The sequence below is a fragment of the Typopeltis vanoorti genome, chromosome 3 (assembly GCF_054136105.1).
Source record: "Typopeltis vanoorti isolate ZY-2024b chromosome 3, IOZ_Tvanoo_1.0, whole genome shotgun sequence".
Taxonomy (NCBI): domain Eukaryota; kingdom Metazoa; phylum Arthropoda; class Arachnida; order Uropygi; family Thelyphonidae; genus Typopeltis; species Typopeltis vanoorti.
Window position 1 is genome coordinate 53495416 of NC_143551.1, and position 23908 is coordinate 53519323.

Genomic DNA, 23908 nt, shown 5'->3' on the forward strand with positions numbered 1-23908 from the left:
TCACGAATGGAATGCACAAAGTATAGTATATTCCCTTCACCAACTAGCTACATGGAAACTGCCAGTGTCCATGTGAAAAACCTACTTCTCATTCCATTACACACCACTTACTTTTGCAAATTCTTCCATGAATGGCCCTTGTCCTTGTTCTACCACATAAAAAATCTCCCCAGTTTGTCAAGTGTGGGAAAATGTCTCAATCACCCAAATCTGCAGTTTCCATGCCCTCATAATCAACATTGTACAGTCCTGGTATCTTTTTTATTATCACTGCTACACCTTTCCTGGGTTACTTTATTCCCTTCAAATCTCAGTGACCAGATTTGAGCATAATAATCCAGATATTTTCTGATTACGGCTTTATACAATGGAATCACCACCACTCTTTTTTATCTCTGCTTTTCAATATCCTTCTTAATATTGTATCAATTCTTTGAGTTACCTTCACAATATGTCCCCTAAACTTTCAATTTCTATTGAGCCTCAACCCCAATATCTCTTGCTTCCTCCACTTTCTCTAGTCTAGTTTTACTCATAAAGTATGATACCTACCATTGGTGAATCCCAGATTTCAAGACTTTCCATTTAGTTGCAGTAAACTGACATCCCAATCATTCATCTGTCTGATGACTTTTCAAATCCTGAAGGACCACAATATTGGCACTATTACTAATAATTCTTTAAAGCTTCACATCATCTGCACACAGCTGAATATCTTTTACAATCCAGTGACAATATCAATGACATAAAGGTTAAACAGCAAAGGTTCCAGTACTGGGCCAAGAAGAATTCCACTTGTGACTCTACTTTTGCTTGATACCACTCCCTCATATTCGACTCTGATATCTATCAAACAGACAATTTGCAATCCAATTCACTAACCTGATATCTGAACCAACATGTTGCAACTTAAATATTAACTTATCATGCAGCATCCAGTTCAGTGTTTTTGAAAAATCCTGGCAGTTTATGCCTTTTTCTCACAAACTACTCTTGTTACTTTATTATAAAAGACAATATTACTCTCAAATATATATGTATCCAATATTTTGAAATATCAATACATATGTTTCTATAGCTGAAATCTCCCATTATAAAAACCTGCTTCCTAACCCGATCTGTTTAAACATCATTTGCATGTCATGCATCACATGTCCTGGCCTATAGCAATACTCCACCAAATATTCTTTACTGCCCAGCTCCACTTCATACCATAATTTTCAAAGGCATTCGCACATTTCTCTCTTGGCTCTGTGTTTTGAGGGCACAGATCATCTGTTATCATGAGTAACACTCTACCAACCTTATAATGTCAAATTTTAATATCCTCATTTTGTAATATGATACCATCTATCCCCCCCCCCTCATTTTCTCATAACCATGGTCTCTTGTCTTTGATCAACTACTTTATTTCTAACCCAAAGTCTCAAATCCATCAATTAAAACTGGTTTGTATACTGCTATTTTAATATTATGGCTAATTTCTCTCTCAATCCATATAGCAACCATACCAACTTTTTTTTTTACTCTATTGTCTTTATCATATTTACTTTGCTATCTTCATTAAACATAGTGCCTAAATAGCTCCAATATTTTACTACTTCTGTATGTTCTCAGCAGAGAATGGATGATGTTTTCCATTTTCTTTTCAAATTTGCTATTCAGTTTAGTTAAAGAATCCTGAAGACTTATACTGGATTAATTTAGAAGTATAATAACATCTACATAAAATAAAGAACTGAGGTTAACATTGACAATTTTGATATTATATTTAATGGAACTTTCCTTCATAACGTGATCCATATAGATAATGAATAGAGTGCAGATAGTATGCATCGTTGTCTTATATGTGACATAGCAATACTTCTATGCCCTCCCTTGTACTGCTTCTCAGTTTTATTGACTTACTTGCTAGGAGCTTTCAGTATGATTTATTCTTTACCAGGATTGCTTATTTAACTTTTTAAGGTTTTCATGATTTTCTTCAGCTTTTGTCATTGAGTCTCTTTATGGTTTGGCTCTTGTTTTCAAATGTTTTAATTTTTTTTAAAAAATAATATTTGTTATTTGAGTCCAGAGTTCATGCCTCATAATTGTTTGACTTTGATTCTTTTTACACATCATCCTGTTCCTCCTTCAATTCTAGCTACTGACTTACAACTTAAATATAGACTATTTACTCTGTATAATGGTCCCATTTACACCATATAATTTTAGCATTTTGAATAGCTTTTTTCTTAGCACCTTGTCATAAGATATTCTCATGATTTCTCAACTATTTGTCTTAAAAGTGAAATTTTGATCTATTATTTGGCCTGAACCCACTTTTTTCTTTACCAGGTTTTTCTTCTAATTTTCCTTAGCCTCTTCTCAGATATGTTTACATAAGTCTTACCTGGACACCTCAGGAGGGAAATTATTTGTAATTCTTGCATTCAGTTTTATTTTCCTTTTTATTGATGGGTACCATGAGAGCTCTACTCCAATCATCTGGAATTTGAACTTCTGACAGCCTTCTGAATTATGCAGTATATAAAATTTTTACACCTCAATATTTGAGCATTTCATCTCAGGTCAAATATCATGTACTCCAGCTATTTCGTATTTCAGGTTTTTGATTAATTTTTTTACCTCAATTATTGATGTATTCCTGATTGCAACATTCCTATCAAATATTTCTCACCATAATTCTGTCACCATTTCTCTCATTTAAAAATCTTTCAAAGTAATTACTCTCAAAATCTAGAATGGATTTATCTTCAGTGTTTACGTGGACTTTATCATCTCTGATTCTCTTCACAGCATTTTTTACTCCATTTCTAAGCTTTTTCAACATCCTTCAGAACATTTTACCACCTTTATGATATTTATATTCTTACAAAAGTCTTTTTCATCCCATGACTTTTGTTTGGGTACTACATGGCTTACATTATTTTCTATATTCTAACAGGACATATATTGACTTACTTCCCAGGAACTTTCAGTATGATTTCTTCTTTCCCAGATTGCTTCTTTAACATCTTGAGGTTTCTATGATTTAAGGTTTTCTTCAGCTTTTGACATTGAGTTACTATAGTTTGGTTCTTGTTTTCAGATGTATTAATTTTTTTTTATCCAGTAATATTTGTTGTTTGAGTCTGGAGTTCATGCCTCATAACTGTCTGACTTTGATTCTTTTTAAAATGTTTATACATCATAATATGGATTTCTAATTTTGCTGTTCAAGCTTATTCAGGACTTCCATGGAATCACAAGCCTCATCTTAGACACAACACAAATTCTACCATACCACTCCTTAAACCTGTTCACTGTCTCTACATTGATCAACCTATCAGGTAATGCATTCCATGGTCCAACCAATCTCCATACACAAAAAAAGCCACTTTTCATCACCATCTCTTTTTGCAACTTCTAGGGATGGCTCCTCTTTTCCCTTGTTGTTCTATAAGAAAAATTATACCCCCTTTGTCTTCTATCTAGAAGACAAAGGGAGAATAATTTCTAAGCTCTCTAAGTCACCATAACTAACATTTTACCGTACTGGTATAATTTATGTTATCTTTCTCCAAAATTAATTTATCTCCTTTAAATCCCAGTAGCAGTGATCATACATGGTCTGATCAGGGCTTAATACAATGGAATCACCATTCTTCTGTCTTTGTTGGTTAATGTTCCTACCAAAATTGCAACAGTCCTCTGGGTAAACTTCATCACATTTTCTATATGTCCCCAAAACTTCAAATTTCCATTAATTATTACTCCAAGATCTCCTCTAGTATAGTTCTGTAAGTAGAGTAAATTAGATTGGAAATTGGCTGTCTGAAAGATATCAGAGTTGGGTACATGGGGACAGTATCACAAAAAAAGAAACTGATTAGCCTTTGTTCAGTGGATCTCATATTTCAAGAACTTATATTTAATTGCATTAAACTGACAACCCCACTCATACCCATATTTGCCCAGCTTATTCATATCATCTTGAAGGGCTACCACATCAGCACTATTACTAATTACACTTCACATTATTTTCAAACAGCTTAATATCTTCCTGCAATATAATAACAATATTAACATAAAAGTTAAAGAGCAAGGATTCTAGTACTGAGCACTGTAAAATCCAACCTGTGACCTTCCTTTTTCTTGATACTCCTGCCCTGTACTAAACTTTCTGATATCTATCAGGCAGCCAATTTACTAACTTGATATCTGACCTTATGTGTTGCAGCTGAAATATCAACTTATCACGTAGCATCCTATGAAATGCCTTTGCAAAAAAAAAGTAGTATATGTCTTTATTTCATCAATTGCTCTTTTACTTTATTATAAAAGGCAAGCAAGCAGATTAATGAAATAATCTGAGTATTTGATCAAAGCATAATGATCAAATAATCAAAGTATATGAGAAATCATATACTTTGTATACGATTTCTCACACTTTTGTCCATGATTTTAACAGCTTCAGAAAAAATACAAACTGGTATATAAATTAAGTGGATAAAAATCCTATGTTGTTATATAGCCAGTAAGTGAAACTCAAGATCGAGAACTACGATCTTACTGGCTATATAACAACATAGGATTTTTATCCACTTAATTTCTATTAAGTTGCCAGAAAACTAGCCGTTTGGCTTTTCATTTTAATTACAAAACTGGTGTATAGTTTGATGCATCCATTCTACCACTACCCTTATGCAATTGCACTATCTTACTTTCTTTCCATGTCCTGGACACTTTCCCAGTAGCCAGACTTTCAGTGAGCAGCCAGGTAAAGAACATCAGTTTCTTAGCAATTTCTCTTAAAACATGTGGCAAAGGGTAGATCATGCCTCAGTAACTTGCTCACGTTTTATAACACAGTGACAGCTGAACTGGATAAGGGTAATGTGTTTACAGTGATTCTACTGGACCTTGCTAAGGCCTTTGACAGGATACCACATGGAATTCTAATCAGTAAACTGCAGCATATGGGGATGGATATAGGGTTGGTGAGATGGATAGGAGGGTGGTTGATGGAGAGATATCAGAGAGTGGTATATTCAGGAGTAGAGTCCAAAAGACGGTCTGTGACTAGTGGTGTGCTGCAGGGTTCTGTTCTTGGACCACTACTGTTCAATTTGTTCATTAACGATATAAGAAAGGATCTGAGAGGAAGTGTTCATTTGTTTGCTGATGATGCAAAGTTGAGTAGAGCAATAGTGAGTGCACAGGATGTAAAAATTTTGCAGGATGATTTGGATAGTTTGGAGGACTGGGCTAAGGAGAATAGATGTCGATTTAATGTGGCAAAGTGAAAAGTTAGCAGCAGTATATCACATCAGTGGAACAGTACACCAGGAGATTGATGAGGCCAGGGATTTGGGAGTGTTGGTGGATAGGGAGTTGAAGTTTAGGGGGCACATTGCAAAAGTGGCTAAATCAGCTCATCAGATCACTTGGTTGCTGAAAAATACTTTAACGAGCAGAGACAAACAGGTTATTGTTCCTCTGTATTGAGCCTTGATAAGACCCCATCTAGACTACTGTGCCCATATATGGGCACCAGGGTTTCTTCTTGATGGGGAGGAGGTGGAGAGGATCCAGAGACGAGTGACCAAGATGATAGCAGGTCTATGGAATGAACCTTATGAGAACAGGTTGAAGATTTGTGGGTTGCAGAAATTGGTTGATAGGCGGAAAAGGGGAGATATGATTGAGACATTCAAATTGCTAAAGGGTTTCTACAGGATTAATTCAGAGGATGTTTTTGAGATCAGGACTGGTGGTGGGAGAACTAGGGGACATCTATGGAAGCTGGGCATGAGTGTGGTTAGCAAGGGTGTTAGAGCTAGGTTTTTAATTGGAGAGTGGTGAATGAGTGGAATAAGCTGCCAGAGTCTGTTCTGGGTGCGATGACTATGAATAAGTTCAAGGCGAGGTATGATAGATACTGTGTGAATGTCGAATAGTTGTTCTTGATGTTAGGGCCTCCCTCGATGAGTCTATCGACTCCTTGGTGTTGCCCGTAATATTAATAATAATAAAAAAATCCAATCTGTCCTGCTGACTTAAAGATTTACAGAGTACTTGGTATATTATACTTAATATTAAAGTTGAAATTAAGCCTCAATTCTGGGAGGGTGGCAATGGAGTGGAAAGAGATCAAATAGTTCTACCTGCATAAAGGAGGCTTCAAGACAAACGTAACAAATTTTAGGCCAATCAGTATATCAGGAGTAGTGATTAAGGTATTGGAGAAGTTGATAAAAGCTAGAATTCAGGGCTGATGGACAGCAATATGAAACTTTACAAGGGCAACATGGTTTTATGAAGGGTAGGTCTTGCATTAGTAATTTGCTTACTTTTTATAATAAAGTGACAATTGAGTTGGATAAAGGAAATGGATACGCAGAGATATTGCTGGACTTTACAAAGGAAAGGCACTTGACAGGATTCCACATGGAACTTTGTTGCATAAATTGAAGCAAATGAGGCTGGATACAAAGTTGGTGATTTGGATTAGAGGGTAGCTGATTGATATATATCAAAGAGTAGTTTATGGGGGAAATGAGTCCAGGAGAAGGCATGGATGCTAAAATTTAAAGAGGCAGTCTTGAAAATGAAGAAAGCATATTGAATGTTGCTAGTAAGTAGGTTGGCATATGTCCTAAGTGCATACAGAGAAAAATGTAAAAGAACTAAATTATGCTGAAAATAACTAAGTCATGGGAAGATTGTAACAATATAGAAGATAAATATCAGTAAGGTGGCAAAATTTCTGAAGGTTACAGAAAAAGTTTGGAAAAGGAGAGAAGAGTACTCCAAAAAGGAATTCTATTACTTCTTGTTAAATGAAACAAGAAGTAATAGAACAGTAGTAGAAAATATTCAAGAAAAATGCAATCAGAAGTAAATACTCAAACTTGAGGTAGAAAGAAAGCTATCAAAAGTCTGAAATGTGGAAAGGCAGTTGGAGTAGATGATACTGGACCATAAATGCTCAAATATGGAGGTATAAAAGTTTTACGGTGGTCACACTGCATAATTCAGAGAGCATGGTCAGAAGGTCAAAATCCAGATGATTGGAGTAGTACTCTCATAGTTCCCATCTATAAAAAAAAATGAAATAAAACTGAGAATTGCGGAGGAATTTCTCTTATTAAGTGTTCCAGGTAAGATTTATGCAAGCATACCTTAGAAGAGGCTAAGAAGAATTGTGGAAGAGAAATTTGGTGAAAAATAAGCTGGGTGAAAAATAATCAGACAAACAGAAGTTCTTAGGATCAGATTTTCACTCTTTAACAAATAGTTGAGAAATCATCGAAATATAATGCGAGTCTGAATTAGGTAGATCTAGAAAATGCATGCAACAAGGGGGCCAAGAGAAATGCTGTTCAGAACAGTACTGTTATATGGGGATAAATGGAACATTATATATAGCAGTGCATCGTCTATATTTAAGTTGTAAGTCAGCAGTTAGAATTGAAGAAAGTACAGTAAGGTGGTTGTCTAACTTGATTTTATATCAAGTTAGACAAAGGTACACACTATCTCTGCTCTCATTCATTCTATATAGATCACCTTATGGATGAAAGCAGTAATAATCCTGATATCAAAATTGGAGATAATCAAACTTAGCTCTTTGATTTATGTAAATAATGTATCCTGTTTTTTAACTAAACTGAATAACAGTTGCAAGAAATTGACATGAAAATTAGCAATAAAAAGACAAAACTATGGAAATAGGCCAGAATATTGAACACTTCAACTGCATTCTCCGTAGAAAATCTATAGTAGTACAAATAATTTTTTAAGAAAAAAAAAAGGAAATACAAGAGGTCCTATTATATAAGCTGATATATCATCCCCCCCCCCCCCACACACACACGAGTCCCAAGACCTATAACATAACAGTGTTGTATGTGGCCAATTGATTAGAAACAACAAAGGAATTTGTTGATGTGTTTCTTGAAGACTTAAACTTTTTTGTGGTCATTGGGGAAAAGGTGTTTGGAAGATTGTTCCAAACAGAGTTTATACATGAAGGCAACTGGAAATAGTCAGTGAGAGTGAGAAAGATCATCAATTAAGCAAACTGCTCCCTTCTGAATACAGTCAAGCATCCTGAGGGAGGTCCTAGATGCACCATCCCAAATGTAGGAACAATATTCTAAGGTCAGGCGGATTTGAGCTTAATAAAGTTTTGGGAGTTGATAAAGAGAAAGTACTGTTCAGAACCAAAAATACCTAGTTTTTTGAAGATGGAAGAGGCTATGGACCTGATGTACTTGTGCCAGGATAGGCTAGATGTGAAATCTAAGATGAGAAAACTGATCTGTTAGTGAGCAGAACATTGTCAAAAGAAGTGAGGGTGAATGAAGCATGGTCTTCCAAGAAATGAGACAGGATTGCATTTTGGTGGTGTTAAAATTCACCAGGTTATCCTTATCCCACTTGAAATGGCAAGGAGATCAGCGTACAAGGCATTGGTTAAAGATCCTTGAAGCATGAATGACCCGAGTTGAGATTTTAAAAATGAAAAGAGGAGTAGAGAGTACTGTCATCAGCAAAGCTATGAATAGAATTAGATGTCAGAGAGAGAGAGGCTGATGTATAATGAGGAAGAGTATAGGTGAAAGTGCAGAACTGTAGGGTATCCCAGCATTGATTGAAAAATATGATGAAAGGACACCATCCACAGTGGCCTGCAATGAACAACTGGATAGGTACTTGGCAATCTATTCACAAAGGGAAAGGAGGAATACCATAAGATGGTAGCTTGGTAAGAAGGCCACAATGCCAGACTTGATCATATGCCTTGGAAAAGTTATATAATAATCACTTATGAAAGTAGATGTGATAAGTTTCTAAAAAAGCAGATCACTTGATATCTTCACTTGATATCATTGCTGGGACCTAGAAGTTCCCAGCATCACTGAGAACTTCTAGGTCCCAGTGATGCTGGATTTCAGAGATTATATTGTATATTAAATGTAGTAAATCTATAAAAGTATGTATATGTGACATTTAAATAAGGTTTCTGAAAGTACTGTATTTTAATATTTTCAAAGACTGGTTTAGAATGCTAGCATAGATACCTGTGCTGCCAATTTGTTTTATTCCATTATAATATGGCTGGCAGAAAATGAGATGTGTTTAAAATAGCTTAACTTGGATCAAAACTTAACCTGGATCAAATAACTTCTGAACAAATGCTATTTGTATCTGTTCAGAAGTTATTTGATCTATATTAATATTAGTTCTAACTGAGTATTTCTGTTCAGTATGTGCAGAACTATGTAGGAAGTGTGATCATATTATAATACCTGTAATGAATATTTTTACCTATAACATCTTTAACTATTTTTAGCAGTTAACTGAAAGGTAATGAATACAGTTATCATTAAATATTAACAATATTTCATAACTTTTGAGTCACTGTTGTAGTGTCCATAAAAAACAAACCCAGTACTTTCAGAATTATTATTAGCAGTAAATTAATAAAGAAAGAGCCATACAGCTTCATTTTGGTGAAGTAAATTACATAGAAATAGTGGATATTAAAGATCCAACATGATTTCAAAGCTGAATGTTTGTAGAAACTATGCAACTTTTGTAAATTTGACCTTACGAGAATACAATCCTCAGCATCAGAGTTGCCTTAGCAGCAAAGAATATATATATATATATATATATTCTTTGCTGCTATGCAGATTACCAAAGTTTATATCTGCATTTATCTGAATATCGGAAATTTGTAAAATTATATTGTCCCCCACCAGCTACAATATTTAATTTTTTAACTATACTCATCTATATTAATAGCCCAAACTAATAATCTTCCATTGTTTTCTTTTTCCCTCTTTTCATTTCAACTTGCCTAGCAAGAACTCTCCTTTTTTGTTCTTAAGTGCTAAATTTAAAATTAGAAAGAAAGCAAGAACTCTCCTTTTTTGTTCTTAAGTGCTAAATTTAAAATTAGAAAGAAAGTATCATTTAACAAATATATATTAAAAAAATTTATGTTGGTTTTTAGATAAACATTTATACCTAATCACTTTCTGCTTTCATTTCAACAGCTCTAGCATTCTAATATTAATTCCCTGTATATCATTCTGAAATTTTACTTCATTTTTGTTTATAGATTTGTAAAGCACCTTAACATAAAGATACACCACTTGTTCATGGAAAAATATTTACACTGTAAAAATCTGAACTTGTTATAAGTACATCTTGATAATATATTCACATCAAATGTGTGTGAGGAATTAAAGTTAACAAGTTACAAAGCTGGACATCAACATCTGCCACAAAGTAAGAAACAAATACAGCTTTTAAGTCAAAGCTCCGTATTTTCTCTCAGAATACCAAACTAAGTGAATAAAAACAGTTCTAGTTGAAATATAGCCGCTGACTAGCATTCACTATTTCTCATTCTGAAGCATTACATCTTATTTTCATTTCTGCTTGCCTGGGCAAGCTGTCAGGTGTTTTTTCACAAAAGAATAATCTCTCCTCTCTGCATATGTGTTGAGATATGATCATGTAACTACTTCTATATTTTCTGATTTGCTCTAATAGCCTATAGATCCTTTAGGAGAAATATCAGTTTGGACCAAATGGTAGGCACCACTCATCTTAAGTTTGTGACACTTGTAAGGCATGTGTGTGTAAGGATGATATCCATACAGTGAAAAACATGATGAAACCTTTGTTTTTAGTTATTTTTAATGGTGAGCAGTAAAGATGCTTATTTTGTCCTGATTGCCGTCGCGATGTATAGAAAGGCTACTTGTGCATTGTTCTCACATCACACAAAATTCCTTACCCTGAAGTGTGGTTTTATTTATTTGTAAGGTTAATTGGATTCTGTAGATTCTAAATCAACATGGGATAATGGATACAATCTGTACCAACCAACTGTTAGTTTGGATAAATCCAGTCGATCTAATTGAACCTCACAAGCTCCAAGACCTTGATTGTGCTCAAATCCCTTTTGTCTTTCCCAGATCATTACCTGTAAAATAACATTTCATTAACTATCTGAAAGAATATAAAAAGATAACTTAAATGAATTACAGGTCAAAAAACTGTCTTAAAATAATAAAAGAATAAATTTTTATTCTGAATTGTGGCAATTATTTACTTCTAACATAGTTAGAATAATGAGAAATATTACAAAATGATTGCAAAAATAAATGATTATTAAATATTAGAAAAGTGCTTAAGGGTCAAAGCTGTATAACTGAGAGGAGACCTCCACATAGCCTTTAAAGGAATGCGAAGAACCGACCAGGGCTTCTGACCTAATGTCCAATCCTCACCTTCTCGTGGTGCACCCTGTTGGGTATCTACTTTGATAATGAACAAACGAGGATGGGCTGGCAATTTGGGATTTAGCCAACCAAATTGTATTCTTATTGGTTAAACCAAAATAAAAAATGATGATACAACATGACAAAATTTCATGCCGGCTGGGGCAATTGCCCGGTTAAACAAGGCCCCTGTTGTTTTCGCCATGGAACCAGGGCGAACAGCGAAAAGTCAGCTACTGGAACAAATCTGAAAACAAACCCCAACTCAACATCACCAGAGTTAAAGATCGGTACTATCAACGTAAGAAGCCTGAATGGCAAAGAAATGGAGCTAGCTGAGGAATTGGATAAGCCAGATCGACATAATAGGGGTGACTGAAACAAAAATGACAAAAACTGGTGAGATTTTTCTGAGCAATAAATACAAAATGTTATATTCAGGCAATGACAATCAAGGAAAAGAAGGCGTAGCCTTAGTATTCAACACAAAATACGAGGCTAATCTTCTTGAATGGCAGTCAGTCTCAAGTAGAGTAATGTGGGCAAATATGAGAATGGGGAACTGAACAATGAGACTTATGTGCCTATGGTCCCACAGAAGGTTCTACTAAGGTAGAAGTGGAGGAATTTTTTGAAGCTTTAGAAAAAAGCAACTGACACAATGAAAAAGGAAAAGTTGGTCCTTGTTAGGGATCTAAATAGCAGAGTAGGAAATGATTGGTAGACATACAAAAATATTTTGGGAAAATTTGGAGAAAAGAGCAAAGCTAATAATAATGGCAAATATCTGTTGGATTTCTGCTCAGGACATGGACTGGTTATTACTAACACCATGTTCCAACATAAAAATGTGCACAAATTCACATGGAGAGAAGAGGCTAGGAATAAGAAAAGTCTCATTGACTATATTATTGTTGATAGTGATGTTTTCTCCCTGGTGCAGGACACCAGAGTGTACAGAGGATTTGAAATCGGAAGTGATCACAATTTAGTCTTGAGCAGGATAAAATTGAGTTGCATATTGAAAAGAATAACATGTAAGAAAGTTTTAAATAAAAGTTGAGCAGCTCTCAGATGTGAACTGTAGACTAAAATACAGAAAGATTATTGAAAAGAAAATGAAAGAGTTTGAGAACAGGAATCAAACCTTGGAGATTCAGTGGCAAACTCTGAAGAAAACATTGATTGATTCTGCCAGAGAGGCATGTGGTGAGGTTGTGTGCAAGGATAAAAAAATCAGAACTCCCTGGTGGACACAGGAAGTTAAAGAGGCAGTGAAGGAAAAGAAGAAAGCATATCAAAAGTTCCTGGCAAATAAGTCAGCTTTTACTCTTACAGAATACAGAGACAAATGTAAGAAAGCTAAACAGTGTGTAAAACTAGCTAAACAAAAGTCATGGGAGGTCTTTGGCAAGAATATAGAAAATAAATATCAAGAAGGTGTCAAAATATTCTGGAGGTTGTTGAAGAAGCTTAGGAATGGAGGAAAGAGTGCTGTAAAAGGAGTTAGAGATGATAAAGGTGACATGAAAACAGGAGAAAAAGATATCCTTGAAGTATGGAGTAATTACTTTGAAAAACTGCTAAATGAAACAAGCAGCGATGATAGCACAGTGATAAAAAACACTGACTAGACATGCAGTCAGGAATACATATCCATACTTGAAGTAGAAAACGCCATCAAAGGCTTGAAATGTGGAAAGGCAGCAGGAGTAGATGATATTCGACCAGAAATGCTGAAGTATGGTGGTATAAAAGTCTTCCAGTGGCTGCACTGCATAGTTCAGAAAGCCTGGACAGAGGGACGAATTCCCGATGATTGGAGTAGAGCTCTCATAGTACCCATATATAAAAAGGGAAATAAAACTGAATGTGAGAATTACAGAGGTATTTCCCTACTGAGTATTCCTGGCAAGATCTATGCAAGTATACTTGAGAAACGGTTGAGAAGAATTGTGGAAGAAAAGCTTGGTGAAGAACAAGCTGGATTCAGGCCAAATAGAGGCTGTCAGGATCAGATCTTCACTTTACGACAGATAGTCGAGAAAGCATGGGAATATAACAAAGATCTGTATTTAAGTTTTGTCGATTTGGAAAAGGCATATGACAAGGTGCCAAGAGAGAAGCTATTCAATACGCTGCAGTTATATGTTGTCAATGGGGCATTATATCAAGCAATACTTAGTCTTTATTTGAGTTGTAAGTCAGCAGTTAGAATTGAAGGAAGTACAGGAAGATGGTTTAATGTTAAATCTGGTGTGAAACAAGGATGTACTTTATCCCCTCTGTTATTCATTATCTATATGGATCGCATTATGAAGGAAAGTGGTATTAAACCTGATATCAAAATTGGAGATGTTAATGTCAGCTCTTTGCTTTATGCAGATGATGTTATACTTCTAAATAAATCTGCTACAAATTTGCAAGATACTTTGGCTAAATTGAATAGCTGTTGTACTAGATATGGTATGAAGGTCAGCTATAAAAAGACAAAGACAATGAAAATAGGCAGAATCATTGGAAACGTCAACTGTGTTGTGAATGGAGAACCTGTGGAACAAGTAAAACATTTCAGCTACTTAGGCACGATTTTTACTGAAGATGGTAAATTAAATATAGAAATAGACAACAGAATCAGCAAAGCTGGTATGGTGGGAAGTCAATTGAATAAATTCATATGGAATAAGAGAGAAATTAGTCGGAACACTAAATTAGCTGTATACATGACAGTGTTCAAACCAGTTTTAACTTATGGATCTGAGAGCTGGATCAGAAGTAAAACACTTGACCAAAGACTAGAGACCGCAGATATGAGAGTCCTGAGAAAGATTAGAGGCATGAACAGATGGCATCAATGGCAATATCATATTAAAAATGAGGATATTAAAAGAACTTGACATTGTCAGCATCCAGGAATGCATTAGCAGAGCTAATCTCAGGTAGTATGGTCACTTAAATAGAATGGGAGAGGAAAGATTAGCAAAACAAGTGTTCTCTGCCAGGTTGGCAGGAAAACGACCCAGAGGAAGACCAAGATATAAGTGGATTGATACGGTACAAAGTGCCTTAGACGATAGAAATATAAGATCTGATAATGTTGGAGTCTTGACAAGTAACAGACTGATTTGGAGGAAAATTGTAGATAGGAAGTTAGTAATGATGTAATTTTTTCATGTAGTATTGTCATATCCTGTACACCACTTGAGGGTACATGGCAGGAATTTGATGATGATGATGATGAACATCCATGTAAATTTAATAAGCTCTGAAATACTGTTAAATAATTTTATTTTTGTACATAATGACATTTATTTCCATTTTTTCATCAATTGACATCATTAGGAAGATGTACATTAATTCTTTTTTGGTAACTCTTTTAATTTGGTAAGAAGATAAAACCATAAATAAAAGTACACTTGCATCACAAGAGTGTAATTTGCTGGCTTAGTTGGCCAATTGGTTAACTAACTGCTCTTCAACTAATAGGCTACAGTTTTGAATCTGCTGTGGGCATGGACAAGGAATGTTAAGTGGCATGAAACTCCTGCTCATTTAATGGAAACCTGAAGTGGTTTGAAAAAAAATCCATGTTTGGTCTCTAGAGCAGGGTTTTCTGGATTATGCAAAAAAAAAAAATAAATAATATAAAAATAAATAAAAATAAAAATAAATTGCAAATTTAAAAACAAATATAAATTAATTTTAAAGTAATTTAAACAATCAGCCCATTAACTACCTTACCGGCCATTATGGATCAAATACGCATCCTCATACGCTTCATATCCATCATATATTTCAATGTAATATCAATGGTATTACAATTTTAATATGCACTTCGCATCCATTATAAACTGGACGTATATATATATACGTCTTGGTCGGTAGCGTGGTTAATAGTACTCTGCTATAGGTTTACAACCTTTTGTTTGTTGATAGCGGTCACATTAAAAAAAAAAAACAATATGTAGAGATACCTAAGTATTATATTGACCAGTAAATGTTTCCCACATAATTGTTTTTAAACCATGTTGTATCTGCAATATGATATAGTACATAATCATGTTAGAAGAGACATGCATCAGTTCTGTAAACTACACAATAAGCATCAAATTACTCAAAGTATAGCATATCTGTTAATATTCATCTTTCTAGGTTTTACCAAAGATTGCATGATAAAAAGATTATTACACCTTTGCCACCAAACTTCTGCCATGCTTGCCTATCCCACTGGAAAGGGGATGGGGCTGTGGCATTCATAGTTCCATATCACAGGCTTTTTTACTGCTTTGCATACCAGTCACAATATTCTTTGCACCAGTGTGATTTGTGCTATACTGACATGATTCATAGCTCATTTATGTGCAGCAACCAATACCATGCAGCTGTTTGCATAGCTATAAATCTGAATCCTATAGATGATTTCACTCTTGGTTAAATGATTTCCACATGGAATGCTGAGATTTTTATTCTACCCCTCAGTTCCTGGGTGTTAGCTTCCTGAGTCTTTCAGTGTATTTCTTGGCTGGGGTAGCACTATCCACTTGCTGATAATGTGGTCTGAAGTTAAGATTACCAATATCATGAAAGAATAGGCCACCGCTATTGCATCCTATGATAATATATATATATATATATATATTTTTTTTTTTTGAAGTTTGCAGATTCTTCTCTAAATTTTGCGTACTCACTGCACTTGGTTCTGTAACCTTTTACATATGTGTGTGTGAAATTGATATAAAATAAATAAATAATATTGACAGGATACAGACATACAGTTGACTATTGGTTTTGTATAGCAATACAGACCACATCTGAACAACAGGAATGCACATAACAGTATTTTTCATTCTAAAAGGCTGTGTTCCAAATACTTATTCAACAGTACAAAACTTCAAATTTATACCTTTCAGGAGGGAGAAAAAGTTGGTACAATGCAATTTGCCATATTAACTGGGCAGTGCATGTTTGCATAAAATGTATAAAATGGAAAGAGCATGTGATATGCCAGCAGAAAGACAATACAATGATCGAAGGTGAGGAAGGCAACATGATGTGATGTATATAACATTAGGAAGTAAACAAGTTTGCACCTGAACTATTTTCAGGACTCGTATAAAAAGCTAATGACTTCACATCACTTGCCTTAGTATCCCATCAAAGCACATCTCCTTGCAGACATGTATAATACCTGTTTCGAAATTTGAGATCTCATCAGTGGGAGCCAGACGCAGAGGTGATATTAAGGCAGAAGTCATATTTTCATATACAAGTAGCCAAAAGGTGTCACATTTTATTATTAAAATATTCTAGATTAGACTTTTTTTATTTTTTACTAAGTAATTTAAGGGAATTACAACGTCACTAGGATATACATTAAAATAAATTTTAATATACTTCAATATTTCGGCAACGTCACGTTGCCATTTTCAAGAAACTTAAGAACAAGACACGTGCACGCAGGCACAACAAATAGTAAATGAGGAAGAAGTAGGAAGCTATTATTTCTCCTAAAGTCCTGATGGTGCCCCCTAGCGGGCAATGTTGGTATTCTTGGGCGATTGGGCTGATGATCTTCTGATGTAGGTTTCCCAAATTTGAGGCAGTCTCATGCAGCCAAATTTGTTGAGGTTCGAATTGTTTCTTAGGGCTGAAGCTGATTCTATGAAAAGCCTTTCATACTTGTATTTACTACGGTGTAGTATCGTGGCTTTCTTCCACTGTATTCTATGGCAGGTATCCAGGGCATGGTCCGCAAGACCAGAGTGGCTGTACTGGTGAAAACGGATGTAGTCCTTGTGTTCTGAAATTCTGATATTGGCTGTCCTGCCTGTTTGGTCAAAGTAGGACAGCTTACAGCTGCAAGGGACCTGGTATACACCAGGTAGGTCTAGGGAGGGGGGTTGGTTTTTAGCAGAGCGGATAAGAGATGCCAATTTTTTATATGGTCTGTAACAAGAAGTTAAATCATGTTTTTTTAGGATTTTTGTAATTTTTTCCGAGGTGCCTCGGATATAGGGTATGGTGATGGATTTAGAGTAATCCTTGTTGTGAGGGGGTTGTTGTTTACTGGTTTCAATATTTTTTGGATTTTTTGTTTGGCAAGGTAAATTCTACAAACAAATAGAGGGGACAGCCATGGGTTCTCCACTCTCCCCACCCTTAGCCAACTTTTAGATGGAGACTTTTGAAGAGAAAGCCTTAAACTCTGCTCCACAAAAACCAACCATTTGGCTTCGCTATGTTGGTGACGTGTTCGCTATTTGGCCTCATGGCTCCAATGCACTCCTCTCCTTCCTAACACATATAAACAACCAACACCCCAGAATCAAATTCACCCTGGAAGAAGAAAAAAACAACTGCCTTCCTTTCTTAGACACACTAGTCACCCGCCAGCCTGATGGAACCTTGGTTTCCTCAGTCTATAGAAAACCCACCCATACAGGCAGACACATTCACCAACAATCCCACCACCCCTGATCGCAACAATATGGAGTCATTAAGACACTACACAACAGGACTAAACTTATCTGTTCAAATGACAATGCTCTAACCACAGAACTAAACTACATTCTCAACACTTTCTCAGCCAATGGCTACCCCCCCCCCCCAAAAAAAATCCAAAAAATATTGAAACCAGTAAACCACAATGCCCCCCCCCCACACACACACAACAAGGATTACTCTAAATCCATCACCATACCCTATATCCGAGGCACCTCGGAAAAAATTACAAAAATCCTAAAAAAACATGACTTAACTTCTTGTTACAGACCATATAAAAAATTGGCATCCCTTATCCGCTCTACTAAAGACCAACCTTCCCCCCTCCCTAGACCTACCTGGTGTATACCAGGTCCCTTGCAGCTGTAAGCTGTCCTACTTTGGCCAAACAGGCAGGACAGCCAATATCAGAATTTCAGAACACAAGGTCTACATCCGGTTTCACCAGTACAGCCACTCTGGTCTTGCGGACCATGCCCTGGATACCTGCCATAGAATACGGTGGAAGAAAGCCACGATAGTACACCGTGGTAAATACAAGTATGAAAGGCTTTTCATGGAATCAGCTTCAGCCCTAAGAAACAATTCGAACAACCTCAACAAAACTGGCTGCATGAGACTGCCTCAAATTTGGGAAACCTACATCAGAAGACCTTCAGCCCAATCGCCCAAGAATACCAACATTGCCCACTAGGGGGCACCATCAGGACTTTAGGAGAAATAATAGCTTCCTACTTCTTCCTCATTTACTGTTTGTTGTGCCTGCGTGCACGTGTCTTGTTCTTAAGTTTCTTGAAAATGGCAACGTGACGTTGCCGAAATATTGAAGTATATTAAAATTTATTTTAATGTATATCCTAGTGACATTGTAATTTCCTTAAATTACTTAGTAAAAAATGTATAACCAATGTCTAAGCCTTTCCAATTGAATTCTAGATTAGAGAAAGTTGTTGGAAGTTTATTCACTTGATTATACTATAAATTAAAGATACTAAGAAATTATATCCTTGGTTTAATACTTTATCCAAGTGTAAACAAACAAGTTTGCATTAAACAAGTTAAATATTAAACAAGTTAAAACAATTTAACTTGTTTAATATGCAAACAAGTTAAAGGATTAAATCAAGTACATAGAACTATACTTGATTTAATCAAGTTTAGTTTGGTTAGGTTATGGTAGATATTACATAGCACTGATCAACAATGAAGCACATGTATGACATATATGTAGTTTACATATTAAAAATCATTCTGCTGCTATAAATTCTACATTCTGTAATTAAAAATATCTTTATTCCTGATGATATATACCTTAATACATAAGAAACTGGAAGAAGAATTAAAAACTTTTCTTTTTTTACTTCAAAATTTTTAATTTTTGCTGTAGTTATGCTGGAATCATTGTTATAGATAATACATACTACAGAAACTTAATATCAGTCATACACATATTACATTTCTTATATGAAATCAAGGATTTCATATTTGCCTTATGTATATATTAAAAGTAACTACATTGTACACACTTTTAAAGAATTTCAAAGAAAAAATTCCCCATTCTAAATACACACCAAAAGATTGCGTCCTAGTACATCAGCAGCATTATATTTCAGTGTCTGCCGAAATTGAGGATCTGATGAATGTTTAACAACTTTTGTTTTCCTTTTCTGCATCTTTTTGTCAAAGTCTTTAAGGTACATTTTCACATAAGTATCTAAAAGGGAGAAAAATAAAATCTGTTGGTTATTTTGCTAATATTTAACACAAGTTTACGTAACACATATTGGAACAAACTCCAACTCATTTAGAAGGCAAAGATCAGAAGAAATAAGAGAGAAACCATCACCATAAGAAGTATTAATAAAAAGGAAATCGAACTCAAAAGAAAACTGTAAAAGTACCACATGGACATAACTGGTATTACTGAGGCAAAATAAGTATAGGATACAATTTATATTTGGCCAATAGCAATTGTGGAAAGAAAGGAGTAGTGATAGCATTCAACACCAAACATGGTAATAAACTTCTTGATTGCAAAACAATTTCAAGTAGAGTTATGTTGGTAAACTTCAAAATGTTGAAATAGAGAATGAAACTTATTTGTGCCTACAGTCCCACAGAAGGTTCTCCTAAGGAAAAAATGGAAGAATTTTTCAAGTCATTAGAGCAGCAGTTGATATAAAGAAAAAAAAAGTGGTCCTTGTTAGAAATCTAAACAGCAGAGTAGGAAATGAATCCTACCAGGCATTGAGAAATATTTTAAGAAAATTTAGAGAAAAGGGAAAAGCTAATAATAATGGTAAGTACCTGCTGGATTTCTGCACAGGATATGGACTGGTCATTACTAACACCATGTTCCAACATAAAGATATGCACAAATTCGCTTGGAGAAAAGACACGAGCACTCTCTCATCAAACTTGAAGTTGTCTCTACGAGCAACTTCAAGTTTGATGAGAGACTTTCCCAAGTTGATAAGAATATGTATCTCATAGCTGAATTGTCTTCTTTTGAGGAATTTCTAATCTTGCAAACAACTGTGGTATTCACTACAATGATGTTGAGCATGGCAAAAAAAGATAGCCATTGGCACCACCTGAATGTTTGCCAGGCCACTGAATGATTGGAACACAGCTGGTCTAGGGAGTTGACACCACCTTTACTTCAGTTGTGGTGTAATATCATGTCTGATTTTCTGGTTCTATGAATTGATCGTGGTGCATACTTGAAAGAAATACAACAGATCTATTTTTCTTAGGTACAAAAGACCATAACATAAGATTGGAGGTATGTCCAAAGACAGCAGAACCAACTAGATGCTGTCGGTTGTGACAAGCATCATTAGCTTATGCTTTTAGAGTTCATCTGCCAGTTCCATTGTCCAGTAGGAGACAAACAAGAACAGTCAACTTCAGTACTGTGTCTGTAGGAATGTTGGGCTTATTGTTGTGCTTGTCATCCTTTCCTGTGTATACAAACACACTGCATAGATGGAATGTTTTTGAATCACATAAGCAGAGCACCTTCAAATCCATACTTGGCTGGCTTCTTTGGCACGTACATCTTGAAACTACAATACCCCCTAAAAGGCACTAGCATCTTATCAATAGTCATGAAATATCCTGGTATAAAATGGGATTTACAGTTTTTTATGAAAATATCCCAAACATCATGAATTGCCACAAACATTATCACCTTCCTTTCTTGCTTGTCGTGTTCATTTGTCATGAAATCTGAGGCAACATATATAAATCTAAATTGGGATATATTCATGGTGGTACAAAATATGTCTGTACCAGTTCCATCATTGGCAAAAAGGCCTGTAATCTTCATGTCCTAATTTCATGGTTCCTGACAGATACGGCAATCCAATAAAGGCTTTCAACTCAACCATATCAAGATCTTTTGTGTAAGTTATTCCAGGGTCCTTGTATTTATTCCATTTTGTTACAATTTCTTCACTTGTATGGAGTAAAATGCACTGGAGGATTTCATTTAACATGAATAATTCCCAAGAAGAAATTGGGGGGGTCATCTGCAAGCAAGGTAAGAGCTGTTTGCCTTCGCTGAGCAGCTCTTACTGAGAAGATGGATGATAATATTAGCAGCACTTATTCTTCCTTTTCTTGATGCTGTCTTACCCCATTTGAAGCATTTCGTTTTCCTCAAAAAAGGTTTCCAGTACTTATCCTTTCACTTTATCTGAATGGTTTGATTCCTTAGTATTGGTATGGCCACTCTGCAGAAGTGACTGCATTATGAAAGTAGTATTAAACCTGATATCAAAATTGGAAATGTTAATGTCAGCTCTCTATTTTATGTAGATGAAGTTGATAATAAATCAAGCACAAATCTGCAGGATTCTCTAACTAAACTGAATAACAGCTGTAACAAATTTGGCATGAAAATCAGCAATAAAAAGACTGAAACTATGAAAATAGGCAGGAACACAGACCACCTCAGCTACATTCTCAATGGAGAACCTATAGAACAAGTAAAATATTTCAGCTATTTAGGCAATTTTTAGTAAAGAAGGCAAATTAAATATGGAAATAGACAAGAGAATAAGCAAAGCTTTTATAGTGGGGAAATCAGTTGAATAAATTTATATGAAATAAGAGAGAAATTATCCAAAACACTACACAGTATACATGACAGTATTAAAACCAAGTTATTCAAGTTATGGACTTGAGAGTTCTGAGAAAAATTAGGTGCCTGAATGGATGACATCATTGGCAAAATCACATTAAAAATGAAAATGTTAAGAAGAAAAAACTTGACATTGATAGCATTCCAGAATATGTGAGCAGGGCTAATCTCAGGTGGTATAGTCAATTTAAGAGTTGAGAGAAGAGGTTAGCAAAGTAGGTATTTAATGACAAATATCAGGAAAAAGATCCAGAGTTAAACCAAGATCTAGGTGAGGTGATTCAGTCAGAAGTGCCTTAGAGAAGACCTAAATGTTGATGATCTTTTGATCTTCAACATTTAAGTCTTCTCGTGGTGATCTTTTTGCATGATAGTCTGAACCTACAGTGATGAGTCTTTTGACTACATGGAGATGAGATGAAAATGGAGCAGTGCAAAGTGCTACAATTATATAGTGTAAATGGGATGTTATATCAAGCAATATATAGTCTATATCTGAGCTGTAAGTTAGCAGTGGACAGCAGAGTTTTGTAAAGGGTAGGTCCTGTCTTAGTAATTTATTCACATATTATAATAAAGTGACAGTGAAATAGGATGAAGGAAATGGATACACCATAGACTTTGCAAAGACATTTGACAGAATTCCACATGGAAAACTATTACAAAAACTAGAGCAAATGGTAATGGATATGAAGATGGTAGCATATGGATAGGAAGATGGCTGACAGACAGAGAGTAGTATATGGTGGAATGGAATCTAGGAGAATGAGGGTGACTAGTAGGATACCTCAGCGTATTAGGGTCAGTACTTTAACTTGTATATCAACGATATAGGGAAACATTTAAGGGGGGGGGGAGGATATTCATTTGTTTGCTGATGATGCAAAACTTAGGAGGGCAATAGTTGATAAAGGTGATGTAAATATCCTGTAGGATGATTTAAATAAATTGGCATTGTGGACAAAGGATAATGATTATCAATTTAATGTTACAAAATGTAAGGTTATGCACTTCAGACTGAAAAAGTTGCATACTGTCTATCATATTGATGGTACTGGATTGCAGGAAACTGATGGGACTAGGGATAATGGTGAACAGAGAGTTGAAGTTCAGAATTCATATTGCAAAAGTTGATAAAATATCTCAAAGGATTATTGGATGTTGAAAAACATGTTAACAAGTAAAGATAGGAAAGTTATTATCCCTCTTTAAACAGTAAGACTATGATTTGAACACATTATTATTATTATTATTATTATTATTATTATTAGGTGACACCTCCAGGGAGTCCAAAGACTCATCGAGGGAGAGTACCTACTCTACAGCTCTGTCTCCACCACTCAATCCACCAACTACACCAATGCCACTACCACCCACCACCACCACTAGTATTTTCACAGATAATCACAAACATCCATGCCACAGCCTTTTGGCTGGAGAGTAGATACGCTAACCACTTGGCCAACCAGGCCAGTGACGTTTTGACTATTGTGCACAGATTTGGTCACCTGCATTTCATGGGGATCAGGAGGTGGTGGAGAAGATTCAGAGACAAGTGACGAAAACTGCTCTGTGAAAATGAGAACAGATTGAAGGCGTGTCAGTTACAAAGTTTGGTTGATTGGAAGAAAAGAGGAGACATGATAGAAACTTATATTAGAGGAATTTTATAAAATTTACACAAAGGAAAATTTTCAATACATGACAAATATTGAAAGTTTATTTTTCACTCGGTTAGAGTATAATAAATTTAGTTTAATCCTTTATCCAAGTGTGAGCAAACAAAGTTTGCGTGGGTAAGGTGGATAAGGACTAGGGTAAGGTGGTACAACACCAGGACACTCCTTGCAAAGGTGAAGCAAGCTACCAACACTTCTATCTCAGTATCTCCCATAATGCAAAACACATCTCCTTGCGGATATGTCTAATGTTATGCATTAAGGGAAGGGCCACAACCCAGACTAGTTTC

The 23908-nt window shown here is 35.4% G+C and overlaps 1 protein-coding gene across 1 annotated transcript in view; it reads right to left on the minus strand.

The window, feature by feature from the left end:
- Window positions 1–10834: 10834 nt before the first annotated feature.
- Window positions 10835–23908, minus strand: part of LOC150108157 (uncharacterized) — a 280382-nt gene continuing 267308 nt past the window's right edge. Inside the window, exons 19-20 of the mRNA XM_090390420.1 lie at window positions 19364–19506; window positions 10835–10993 (exon numbers count right to left, since the gene is read on the minus strand). Of these exons, the coding sequence (XP_090246546.1) occupies window positions 10835–10993; window positions 19364–19506 (302 nt within the window). The remainder of the gene's footprint in view (window positions 10994–19363; window positions 19507–23908) is intronic.